General features: G+C 42.8%; 1 protein-coding gene across 4 annotated transcripts in view; it reads left to right on the top strand.

Annotated features, from left to right (window-relative positions):
• LOC111224565 (metabotropic glutamate receptor 8-like) overlaps nucleotides 1-12,596 on the top strand; it is a 236,060-nt gene that overhangs the window by 90,002 nt on the left and 133,462 nt on the right. For all 4 annotated transcript variants that reach the window (XM_022749107.1, XM_022749106.1, XM_022749109.1 and 1 more), the window contains exon 3: nucleotides 6,998-7,214. In XM_022749107.1, coding sequence (XP_022604828.1) covers nucleotides 6,998-7,214 — 217 coding nt within the window. The remainder of the gene's footprint in view (nucleotides 1-6,997; nucleotides 7,215-12,596) is intronic.

Here is a 12,596-nt window from a genome sequence, read left to right as displayed (position 1 = left end):
CCAAGATTGCATACAGCGGTCCAATTTTGGTGATTTATTGAAGTACGGAATGACAAACGCGGGTAGGAAGGGGTTAAGTGGAGCCCGGGTACGCATTTTAAAATGGACCGTGTGTCTGCTTGTCTTCCTCTTGTCATTTTATCTCCTTTGCAGTTGTTCTCTTCTTTCTCTTTTTCTTTGCGCTTGCCTACATCAATCTCATCTGTGTCACTTCTGTCCCATTCATTAGCATTCTGCATAATAGTCTCTTTCTCACTCCCTTTGTCTTTCATCTTCTCAGTCACCTCTCTCTTTTCCTAACCTTATGTAGCGTTTTTAAACACATCTCATTTTTGCTTCTCTCATATAGTTTCTGCTCCGCTCCGATCTTTTCTCACTGGGCCTTTTTCTAGGAATCTGCATTGCTTTGCCCCCCCCCACCCCGTCTTCATTTGTTGTTTTCCATCAAGTATCTCAGTTTCCTTCATTCAGCTTCTCCCTGTCTTTCTCTCCTCTGCCCCCCCCCGTCTGTTTTTGTATGACTCCTCTTATCTGTGCTCTTTTATTTCTTTTCCCTTTCCATTCTCTCCATTTTAGTCTCTTATGCTTTCTGCTAAACATTCCCTCTCATCATTCCTCTCATCATTCCTCTCATCTTCCCCTCTCATTGTTTCCCACTTCTCTTCTTCATTCTCTTTGCTCCCATTAAATGTTCCTCTGTCATCTTTCCTCTCGCCCTGCCTCTTGCTCATTGCCCCCCCCCCCCCCCCCCTTGTGCTGTCTTTTCTGCTGTTTCTCTTCTCTCTCACCCTTTTTTTTTTTCGGTCTCTGTGCTCTCTTGAAGAGCCTGCCTTTTACCTACTTTCCCTCGCTGCCTTTCTTTCATCTTTTCTACCTGTTTTTGTTTGCTTGTCAACAAACAAATTACAGGCTGCTATTCTATTCAGAACTTCCTGTGATGTAGGGAGTGTGCACGGGGTAAAACCAAGACAGTAAAGAGAATATCACTGTTGTTTAGCAGCAATTAAAGTAGCATCTCCGATCCAGAGAGAGTAACAGTGATCTGAGACAGAATGAGGTAATAGTTTTTTGTTTTTTTCTCTTTCTATCTCTGTGCTATCATATCCCTATGGCTTTGTTCTAATTTGCAAGCCTTTGATCAATATAATATTGTTAGGATCGCAGTACAGATGTTTTTTTTTCCCCAAAATTATTTTCTAATTTTCAACATAATAGTGAAAATGTATCTAAATACACAGGAAGAGGAAACATTTATTTTTTTAAAAAAAACTTATTATTCAATCCAACTTTTAAGCATTAATAAAAGCTTTTGATGTTGTTTCATAGCAGCAGGTTTCCTCAGAGATTCTGATTTGTAACTTTGAAAAGTGCCGTTCCAGTTCACCATTCCCGATCTGTGAAGTTGTAATGACAAGCTACTGCGGATGTTGGACTGACATCTCAAAAAAAAAAGCAACAAAAAAACGCGACAGACAGACACGGTGGCAAAGGGCCAGACAGGCAGAGAAAAAAGAGAGACAGATGGCCCCAGACAGTGTTGATGGGGTTAGACAGAGCGAGAGACACCCAACCCTCAGCCCCAGCAGTCTTCATCCTGGTAAATTAACTTGCTAAGGTCCCACTGTGCCAGTCCTCTCCTCATTAGACACAGACCACGGCTGGCTGTTAGAGGGCCGAGTCAAATTTTGAGCAAGTAAACAACTCTCTAGGCTGACTCAGAACCGGGGCTCCAGACGGCCGGATCAATTTACAGTATGTGTGCCTTCCTTCTCTCTGTGTCCATCCTCTGATAGCTCGGTCAAAATTGTTCCTGCTCGATCGAAATAATTTGGTCCAAGATTTGTTACTGTGGCTACAAAACTAACACATTTCAATAATTGACAGTTTTTCTCCAGACACAAATAAATATAATTTTTTTTTATTGTTTTAGAAAAGGTTAAACGGATAAGTACATTTAATGATTTTCCATCTATGTGTGTGTGTGTGTGTACGCCTAAACATTTTTATGTGCTTAATTCATTTAATCACCGTCATTGACCAAGGGCCCTGTTGCTTTAACCGTGTGTGTGTATGTGTGTATGTGCGCAACATATCCGATCCTTCCTCTGACACTTTTTTTTCTGTGATTGTGTGTGTGTGTGTGTGCGGCTGTGTGTGTGTAACAAACAGGCTGTGTATGTGTGTAATGCAGTGGGGTTAATTAGCTTCAGACCACTGCCATCTATCAACCTAATGCTCAGATTCTGGCCCCCGACAGCTCCATTACCACCAAGCACACACACACTCGCACAGACACACACAGTCATGATGTGTGCATACACTCACAGACACTATCATATATCAGACGCATAACATTGTTTTTCATGCAGCCATAAGTTGTTATTAACACATAATCAGCCTCTCAGATAAGCTCTAGATTAGTTTCATGTTTGTCAAGCTGTGGTTCAAAGGCAAGTTTAGGACAAAAATATACATCTGCCATCTACATGATGAGAGGAATGATGAGGTATATCTTCTTTTTTTTTCGAGCTGCAATCAATGATTTGTTTTTGTTATTGATTTATCTGTTGATTAATCGTTTTGTCTAAAAATGTCCAAAGTGCCATCAGTCCAAACCTCAAAGATATTTGTATTACTATCATTTATTCACCTTAGAGAAGCTGAAGCTAGATAATGTTTGGCTTTTATGCCTGAAAAGTGAAAAAAATAGATCATCTATTGTCAGAGAAGTTGCGGATCAATTATTGGACTGAAAATTGCAGTGTTAATCTTTTTAAGGGAATGGTTAAACACATTTGTTCTGGCTTAGATAGCTATGATTTCCTTTAGACCTTCCAAGTGGCATTTGAAAAGGTCACTTTTAGCTGTCCGTAGCCTTCTTTAGCTTGAAAGAAGAGCACAGGTTTCTGACTGTGTGATACTCCTTACCATGGAGCAGTTTCACCAGATACATTTCCAGTACACTGTAGCATTATTTGATGTAGGCTTATCCATCTTTTAATGCATTCTCCTAGGTTCCTCTGTAAGAATGGGCACAACTCGTTGGAGTGAATTTTGATCCTCAGCTGCAAAGTCACATACACAGAAAGCCAGTGGGCCGGATCATTAGATCTGTTAAGGTCCAAATCTGGCTGTTAGTTATCTTTTCAGCTCCCCAGTGGGATTCATTATTGATCTATAGTGAAGGATGAAACTGCTCCTCACTAGTGCCAAAGTCCCTGAGGAATAGACGGAGCGGACCTGGCTGTGTATAGGTGGCAGGCAGAGTTCACTCAGGACATACTGGTGAGAAACATGAGTGGCGATTAAGAGTATTATTTAGTTTCAGTCATAAATGAGTCTCAGAAAAAATGAGATATCATCAACTTACTGGTGTGCATTGATTGTTGTCATGGAAGGAAAACACATTACTTTGCGCTCTTTCAATAGTATTTGCTTTGAGGGAAATACAGTTCAATTAGGAATTAATCTCTGTTATTTTCATAGCCGACGGAGGACTATTCTGTTTTCATTGTGATCAATTCTCTACTTATTCAAAAGAACCAAGACTTAATATCATTGCCGGATTGGCCAAATTGCCATTCAATGGCAGCCACACAACATGAAGTAGATTAATGTTTGTTCTGGGGGAGAGTTTAGGTTTCTAATGAGGTTTAGTGGAGAGGTGCAGGGACTAAGTGCCGCTTCAGAGGCCTTCTGACTCTGCTAAGAACAGTGCCTGCAAGAGGGCCAACATTGCAGGGCTGTAAGCCTTTAACTTTTCATGCATAGCAGTGTTTTGGTAATCCGGAGAGCCTCGGGAAGGCTCTGAGATTCAGCATGTCTTGATTAGTGAAAGACACTGAAATGCTGTGCTGTGAATGTATTTCAAAAATCCATGCTCAGCTTGTTTGAAAGCTTGTATGTAAATGTATGTCCAACGAAGGTTTCCACCATTCATCGTACAGTCGCAAGATGCTTCTCGACTGAACACCTCCCACAACCAACCAAGGACTTCTATCCAATAGTTGCTGAAACATCGCACTCAGAACCATGGATGCCAATGTGCTTGTGGTGCTTGGGGATCACACAGTCATCAGGATTTATCCTCTGGCAAACATGAACATCTGTGCAAAGTTTTCCTAGCAATCCATCCAATAGTTGTTGAGATATTTCAGTGGTTGACTCACTGATACCAGAGATGTAAAAGATGTGAGGGTGGTTGGCGCAACATGCTAACTGACTGACTATTGTGTATCAAGAAACTGAAACGGTACATAACCCCATTGATTAATGTTTGCGTGTGTGAGCGAGAATGCGTTTCTAGCTAATTGAAACTGCACATTCAACGGCACACACATACGCTCTCCCTTTTTATCACACACACATATTCATTAGAGCAAATGGAATTAGGGGGATTGGAGGCATAATCTTCTTCCCCAGCGATGTGGGGGAACCAAGCTGTTAATTTCCCGCCTCTAACTACAACTCCAGCTCTTCTTGCTTTGGAAAAAAAGGCTGGAGTCACTCTCAACTCACAGCACATGAATGATTTACAGCTCTCAAATGTCACATACCATTAGAAGTGTGCAGTTTAAGGAGGTTTCTGTGCCCATACATGCGTGTCTGGGGGATCCGTGGTTGTGCGGCTATAGAAGTGTCTGCAGAAATATTAATTTTTAGAAAGCACAGGTGTGGTTGTGGAAGACAGTATCAGGTCTGTGCTTGCAGCAGACAATATTGGATGTCACTGAAGCCATATGTAGCTCTCTCTCCTGCACTCTTTTTGTTCCTCTCTGCTTTCCCTCGTCGTACTCGGTAATGATTCGGGAAATATGACAAGAGGATGACTGTGCGGTGCACACAAGTGTGTATTTGTGTCTGCGTATGTCTCCATTTCCCAGTTTCCCAGCTGTAGAGTGAAATAACAAAAGATCAAAGTTCCAGGTTTGCCCAGGTCACAGGGTTTCTTTCCCATTGCTGTTGTAAACAGACAAATATCTCATACTCCTGCAGCCGTGCACTCATTTCTCTTTGAAATGGATATTCACCTATTTAAATTCACATAGAGAGTAGAAGGACAAGTGAAATAGCGCCGTCACACACTCTACGCCGCAGACTCGCACACCGACACAAACTAAAATGCACGTACGTAGGCACATGCACGCAGAGCCACAAAAACATGCACACAAGTTGTTTTTTTCCTTAGCTGGCCCAACTTTGATTTTTTTTTCTTTCTTTTTGTTTGCTTGTCTCCATCCTCTATGAATTATACATACACGTCCTGCAGTTTGTGAAAGTTTCCAGTTGTATTCCCCTGGCAGAGAAGACCAATAACAGTACTCAAGTGTCCCAAACATACACTCCCACAAAGTTCACAGTGAGAAATGACAAGGTACTAAACAACAGAAAAAAGAACAAAATAGTTTGATTCCAAAATTCAATATTAAGCTGCTAAAAAAAAAATGAGATGCTGTCCACTTACAGGTGTGCATTGATCGCTGTAGTGGAAGTAAAACATATTAGCTGCTTGCTCTTTCAATACTCTTTGCTGGAGGAGGTGAATGAATACTGCTCAGGTTAAGAATTCATTTTTGTTATTGCTGTGGTCCAAGAAAGACTAATTAATTTTTTCTGAAAACAAGCTCCTGAAGCAAGAAAGCTAGGTATGGAGATTCATGGCTATTTCCCACCCACTTACTGCAGCGAGCGCCTCAGCGCCACCAAAGAGGAACGATTTAAAAAATCCTGCAAAACTCAGGATATATCCCTGACCTTTTAAAATGGCAAAGACAAGTGTAGATGCAGGGTGGCAGGGACTTCAGAGGACACTCAGAGGGAATAAAGACAGTGAGTGATGGGCTTTAGAAAGATTCCAGTCACACACACACACATACTGCAAACACACAAACACTGTCTGTCTTAAATCTCTTCATGCAGTACCGACGGGTTTTGCTGTGCTCAGCAATTGCAGACATTTGTATTTGTGTGTGTGTGTGTGTGTGTGTGTGTGTGTGTGTGTGTGTGTGGTTATGTGGAAGAGACAGACAGCTGACACACCTTATGTTTTAGTTTAGATTGGCAGTTAAGTCTTACTTCCAATGAATGCCAATGAGATGTCTGTCCAGCATCTCTTACTGTGGCATGTGTGTGTGTGTGTTGGTAAGTACAGGGTCTTCCCTTGCTGTCCCCCTCTGTCAGGGGAAAAATCAATCTGCCTGTCAGCCATCTAACACCTTCGGCCTGTTACGCTACCTATCACTACTGATACCTGCGCGTGTGTACGTGTCTGTGTGCGTATATGTGTCTCCTCTCATTCTGTCAACCTGTTTGTCTCGCCGCCCTCCCATCTGCCCTGTTGTGCTTTTTGTCTGTCCGTCCTCCTGTCAGCCCCCCCCCCCCGGCTGTCTCTTTTGTGTCTTGTCTTCCTGCGTCAAATCTTCTCCTCTCATTCAGCCATGACGTCAGTGTCGGAGAACGAATTACACTCACCGGGGTCGCCTTTTTGTTTCCTCCCTAGGACTAGGTCTCGCGTTCAAATCCCTGATTACTCACCGCGTTAGTTACTCTCCTCCATAAGCTCTCACTTGAACCTCGAATCGCTCGTGTGCGCCTTTTAACATCTCTTAACCCCACAATGAGTCGACTGTTGAATTTCAGCCTTGGTGACGACAACTTCCTCTCACATCCCAGAGAATTATCATTAATCCCAGTGATCCTGCTGGGAGTGAGGGGCATTTATAGCCGTTTCCTACACATATATACATCATAATAAAAATATGCATGAAAGTGTGATGGAAGTGAGAGGATTATCACAGCATGACTCTCCTATTTTTGCTTACTTATTTTATCTTCAGGCAAGTGAAGAAATTGATTGTACTGAATATGGAATTTAGTGGTAAATATAAAAAACGCATAATCTTCCTTTCTTACACATTTAAATATATAGAATGTTAAACAAGCAGAACTAGCTGGCCTCACAATCAACAAGCTGTCCTCTTCCTGTTTCTTCCCCCAGATCCCCCAGGTCAGCTACGCCTCCACGGCCCCGGAGCTGAGCGACAACACCCGCTACGACTTCTTCTCCCGCGTGGTGCCGCCGGACTCCTACCAGGCCCAGGCCATGATGGACATCGTCACGGCGATGGAGTGGAACTACGTGTCCACGCTCGCCTCGGAGGGCAACTACGGAGAGAGCGGCGTGGAGGCCTTCATCCAGATCTCCAGAGAAACTGGTACGAGCTGTTCCCTTTTCTTTTTTTCTCTCACTGGGATACAGTGCGTGGCGGTCGCTCATCGCTGCAGAGAGAGCGGGCATCAAGTCTTTCAGACTGTCTTGCTATATGAATGTTGAGTGGTTTGCCCCTGAAGTTTAGACCAGTGGTTCTCAAAGTGTGGTCCAGGGACTATTGTGTTTACAAAGTTTGCCTTCTTATGCACTACTTTGCATTTTTTACCATTTTCTCCCTCTTCGGAGAATAGTGTAGATACAGGAGTTTGACACATACATATTTGGTCATCTCCAAATCTTTATATCTCTAGCCAATGAGCCAAAATCACATCACAGTGGTGTGAACAGCCTGAAGGATGTACATTGGTGTTTCTGTATTATATGAAGTGTATGGGACTTTCTGGTGTGTATTTTAAGGAGATAAGGAACATAGTGAGGAGGGTTAGGAAGCTTTCTTCATGTTACTCACTTAAAAGTTGTTGAAACTTTGCAACTCTCCCTCTTTCTAATGTGCGTCACACTTTCACAAAACATTTGCCGTCATCGCTCCAGTGTGAGTTGTAATTTGAATGGACTCGCACGAGAGCAGAACTGAAAAACTTTAAGGAGAAAAGTTTACCGTTTCTGTCCTGCTGTTAGGACACGTGATTTCACATCCATGGTGTACATGGGGTGTGATACATGTTCGCTGACTAATTTTAGATCTATAGCAGAGCGGAAACCTGTTGTTTGAATCTCAAGGGAAACTCCCTGGGAAATTTACTTTTTAAATTGCAGGATGTAGATTGCAGACTGGCAAGTGAGCTGAGACTCAAGAGTTATCACAGCAAGCAAGTGATGGACAAGTGCAGCTGCCTTCTCAGACTTCTTTATGGCTCTATATGTATGTAATTTTTACAATAGCACAGGATCTTGCATAAGCATTCAGTGTTATATCAGAATGCTTCCCCGCCATGTCTGTTGTTCTTGGGAATTGAGATAACATACTCTAAATAAAGATCTAATTCACATCTAAACTGGAAAAAGAAACATTAGAAAGTGCTAGTGAGTATATAATCAGTGATGTCCAGTTGAGCCACAATGAGTCTCCACAACAGCTGTAATACACTGCGGCATAGACTCTACAAGTCTTTGAACTCTACTGGAGGGATGAAGCATTTTTACTCAATATATTCCCTCATTTGGTATTTGATGATGGTGGTAGTGCAGAGCGCTGTCTAATCCTGTTTTATACAGCACTGCTAAAGAGGCTCAGCTAACTCAGTGGAAAACAGCTGTGGAAAACTTTTAATGTGAAGCGGCAAGAAATGTTCAGTTTGCATCAACAGGAACTTAAAACCGTTGCGATACAGCTGGAAGTCACTGGTAAACAGTCAGGTAAGGCTGATATCTGAAAGAACAAACAGGCACTCAACTACAAGCTGCAACATTATAATATGACTCAACAGTAACATCATTTTCCCTCTCAGTCACCGCTCGTGCCCCGTATGAAAGCATCTGTCACCTGGCTATGAATAGACAGGCTGTCAGTAACAGACTGGAGTTGAGAGTAAATTACAAAGAGCAAATGTTCAACTATCACTCCTTCATTAGGAAATGGAGTGGCAGCAGGGATGAGAGTAAATTACACTCCAGAAAATGAGAGTGACAGAGTCACACAGAGACACTGAGCGACAGATCACTTGTCTGTTTTGATGTCAGACTTAAAAGCACGGGGGTCCCCGTAGTCCTGGGAGCAGCAAGTTTTGGGTGAATGCAGCCTCAAATCAGTTTGTGAACTCCTCCAAGTGATGTCGACAGATGAAAATGCTGTCGGTTTCCCTGTTTATGTCTCAAATGTTTGTTGAAAACACATCAAGTTGGATGTTGACAAATATTTACAGACTGACAGGGCTAAAGACATGTAAAGAATCCATCTGAGAGAGCATCAGTCGAGATCTCTCTATTTTTATCGCTCTCTGTTGATCCTTTACTCTCGTCTTCCCCCTCCGTTGCCTTTCTGCATTGTCTGTGCGCTGCTGCAGAGATGACAGCTCTGTGTATGTCTGCGCCGCCATCTATCTGTCCATCTCTGTCTCTGTGCGTGTTTGGAGCCAGCTCGCCCAGGGCTGTGTGCTGTGGCAGTCAGCACATAGATGTTTACTGTGGCTTCAGATCAGTGTGTGTACCTGGGTGTGCGCGCGCGCGCGTGTGTGTGTGTGTGTGTGTGTGTGTGTGTGTGTGTGTGTGTGTGTGTGTGTGTGTGTGTGTGTGTGTGTGTGTGTGTGTGTGTGTGTGTGTGTGTGCGCGCCACTGTAAAGGGTAAAGCAGTCCTCAGCAATGTGTGTTTTTGGTGTTCTGGGAGTCAGCAGATAGTGCACTCTCCTACCCTCTCTGTGTGTGTGTGTGTGTGCGTGTGTGCGTGTAGGAGGGCTACATGCTGTGACAGCAGTCAGTCAGTTGTTTACTCTGCAGCTCTGCAGATGTGAATGGAACCAAGAAGATGAAGGGATGGGAGAGAAGGAAAAAGAAGAGGGCTGAGGAAGGTAGAGGAAAAAGTGCCCAAAGAGGGAGAGTTCAGTGTTTTGTAATATGTGTGTGTGTGTACTATGGTTGTGAATCTGTAGAGAGGAAGAAAGAGATAGAGACAGAGAATAGCAGAAGAATGGGACCGGGAAGCTTGAACAGCGACAGAATAACGGTAATGTTCTAATATAGATGCATAGCACTCGCCACTACTGCGAAGACAGACAAAGATATACAAATGCACTCACACACATACACCGACATGTTTATGTATATATATAGTGACACAGGTGGACATCTTTAGACACACTTACACACACGCACTCAGAGCCACAGGGAATTTGTAGGTGATTATTTTGTGATTGCATTGTAATGATTGCAGCTTGCGAGGCACTCTGCATTCTGATACCAAGCATCCATATTAATCGCTGTGTAATCGTTCACTGATGATTCTCAACAATGTGTGTGTGTGTGCGCATATTAATCAAAAAAGAAAGTTTTACAACAGGTGCTCAAGTCTTGTTAGAATGAGTCGGGGTTTACAGACAGTGTGTGCAACGGCCAGTTACAGAACCTGTTTAATTTTGCTTCTCTGTGCTTGTCTTGTACATTTTCTTATTGAATACATCAAGAAAGTTAAATATTTACTTCTCTGGTCTTTGAAACTGAACGCGTCCTACTTCCGTTTGCTGCTGTGTTGCCCCACTCCCAGGAGGAATTATGTGGAAGATTGTGCACTAATTTTTCAGCCAAGTCCACGAGGCAGTCAGCAAAATCCTTTTGTTTCTGCAGGACTGCTTTAGGGGGAAAATTTAATATTTGAGGTGACAGCAATGAATGGATGCATTAAATGATCATTACACTACTTGCTGTGTCTGAACTGGATATCGGCGTTCAACATAAACTGCTAATCGCTGTAAAATTATGTCCAGTATAGACGTATCTGCCAACTGTTGCTCTGGATGAAGGTAGCCAATGTAAATGTGGATTTTAGTCAGTCTCAAAGCATTAGCTCGACACTGATTGTGACAATAGGCTTTGGCAGAAAAATATACATGAGTTTGGTCCAAAGTAAACCCGTTTTGCATTGGCTGCCAGTACTTTCTGAATTAGCTGGCTTGCGATTATAACTCAACAAATATTAAATCCATTATTTCTTGCACTTAAAGCATGAAAATGTAAAATTGGAATTCTCCTCTTTGTAGCATTAAACATATGGGGGGAGCATAGTTTTACGGGGAGCATGAGGATTTTATGAAGATGATTTTAAAAAGAAAATGAATCAATACAGCGGAAGGTCGTGTATTTTGCTTTATATCCAGGTTATTGTTGAAAAGGTGAACGTGGTTTTGGTGGTTTGCGTGTGCAGTCTCATAGATCCAATAGCATGGCAGTAGACTCTTTGTCTGGTTTACAACAGAAAATTGTTGTTTTAATGGGATTTTCATGATGATATTTCAACATATACCAGGTCCCGCAGGATATTCTGAAAATAACTCCTGGTAAAAGTTTTGCAAAAGCAGCTGCGAACTGAAGTCCTTCACATACACCTCAGCTTCACTGCAGTTTACAAGTGAATCTGTCTACATACAATATGCCAATCAGTTTCACTAATGCTGCACCCTTCCCAGTTTTCACATCAAAAGCCTCATCATGTTGCTTATAATCAACAGCAGAATGGTAAAACATTCATGAAGTCCACTCAAGCGTGCCCACACCCTGAAATAAATTCACCACGACTTTTCCGGCATATGCAGCCTCGTGTGTTGTCACCCCCAGCAATGGCTTTTCACTCATGCAGAACTAGTAACAGACACAGCTCAGTGAACATGGGCCAAACGTGTTTACTCATCATTAGTAACTGTTCACAGACTGGGTGCATAATGCATATGCTTTTTTTTTTTTTTGCTTTTTTGTACACAATATGCCAACATGTAGCCCAGCAATCAAAGGTTAATGAACAAATAATGCAAAGGTCAAGGTTGGGGGGGTGGATTTGGCAGGGAGCAGTTTTAAAGGGCATACAGGAGGGTACTGGTCCGTTTCAGGTGCTGAAATGAGCATCACATCATATTTTACATCAAAGAGACCAGTAGCAGTGAGAAATCTGTCTTTGTACAATTGTTTCCATGAAAAGGATTTTTTTTTTTTTTTTTTTTCAATGTTCCTTTTTTGTCTCACAGAGAAGCCAGAGACTAAAACCAGCAGTAGACTCGTGTGTCTAGACCTGGAAGTGATTCCTTTTATTGCTCAGTTAGTGGAAGCTCAAACAGGGTTTGCGAAACAGGTGCTCGAGAGGGCGGTCTCTGCGTGCACTGTGCCAGCCCCGCCTCGCCCACGCCGAGAGACTACATCCCCCTATATCGAGCTGGAGCTTGGATCGTATGGATTGCTGTACTATAAAACATGAGGTGGCAGCATACTTGCTGAAGACAGAAGACACCTTTTAAATCAAGTCACGGCCCTTTCTCCTTCCAGTACCCTTCCTCACCTCCCCGTGGAATCCATCCGGGATTAAAAGCACCACATCTACATTCAAACACACTGCAGATGGAGTGAGAGAGGATATGTGTGTGTGTGTGTGTGTGTGTGTGTGTGTGTGTGTGTGTGTGTGTGTGTGTATGTAGTTGTGCGTGCGAATAAAAGGGAATTTGTGTCAATGAGTGAGGCTGTGGGCTGAATCTGTGTGTTGGTACTCGTGAATTCACCGGCTCAGAGCAGTCACCTCCCCCTGACACTGGCCGCTCTACAGAAGCTCTGAAAGGCAGTAATGAAGAAGGGAAGAAAATGAGCAGGAGAAAGGGGCTGAGAGAAAATAATTAAACGGTTATCTCCAGATTCCTTTAATTAGTTCTCTGGCTCTAAACTAATCTTCCGCCTT

Source organism: Seriola dumerili, unplaced genomic scaffold (genome assembly GCF_002260705.1).
Source record: "Seriola dumerili isolate Sdu_G_001 unplaced genomic scaffold, Sdu_1.0 BDQW01000138.1, whole genome shotgun sequence".
NCBI lineage: Eukaryota > Metazoa > Chordata > Actinopteri > Carangiformes > Carangidae > Seriola > Seriola dumerili.
Note: the sequence above shows the minus strand (reverse complement) of the source record. Positions and strands in the feature narration are given on the sequence as shown.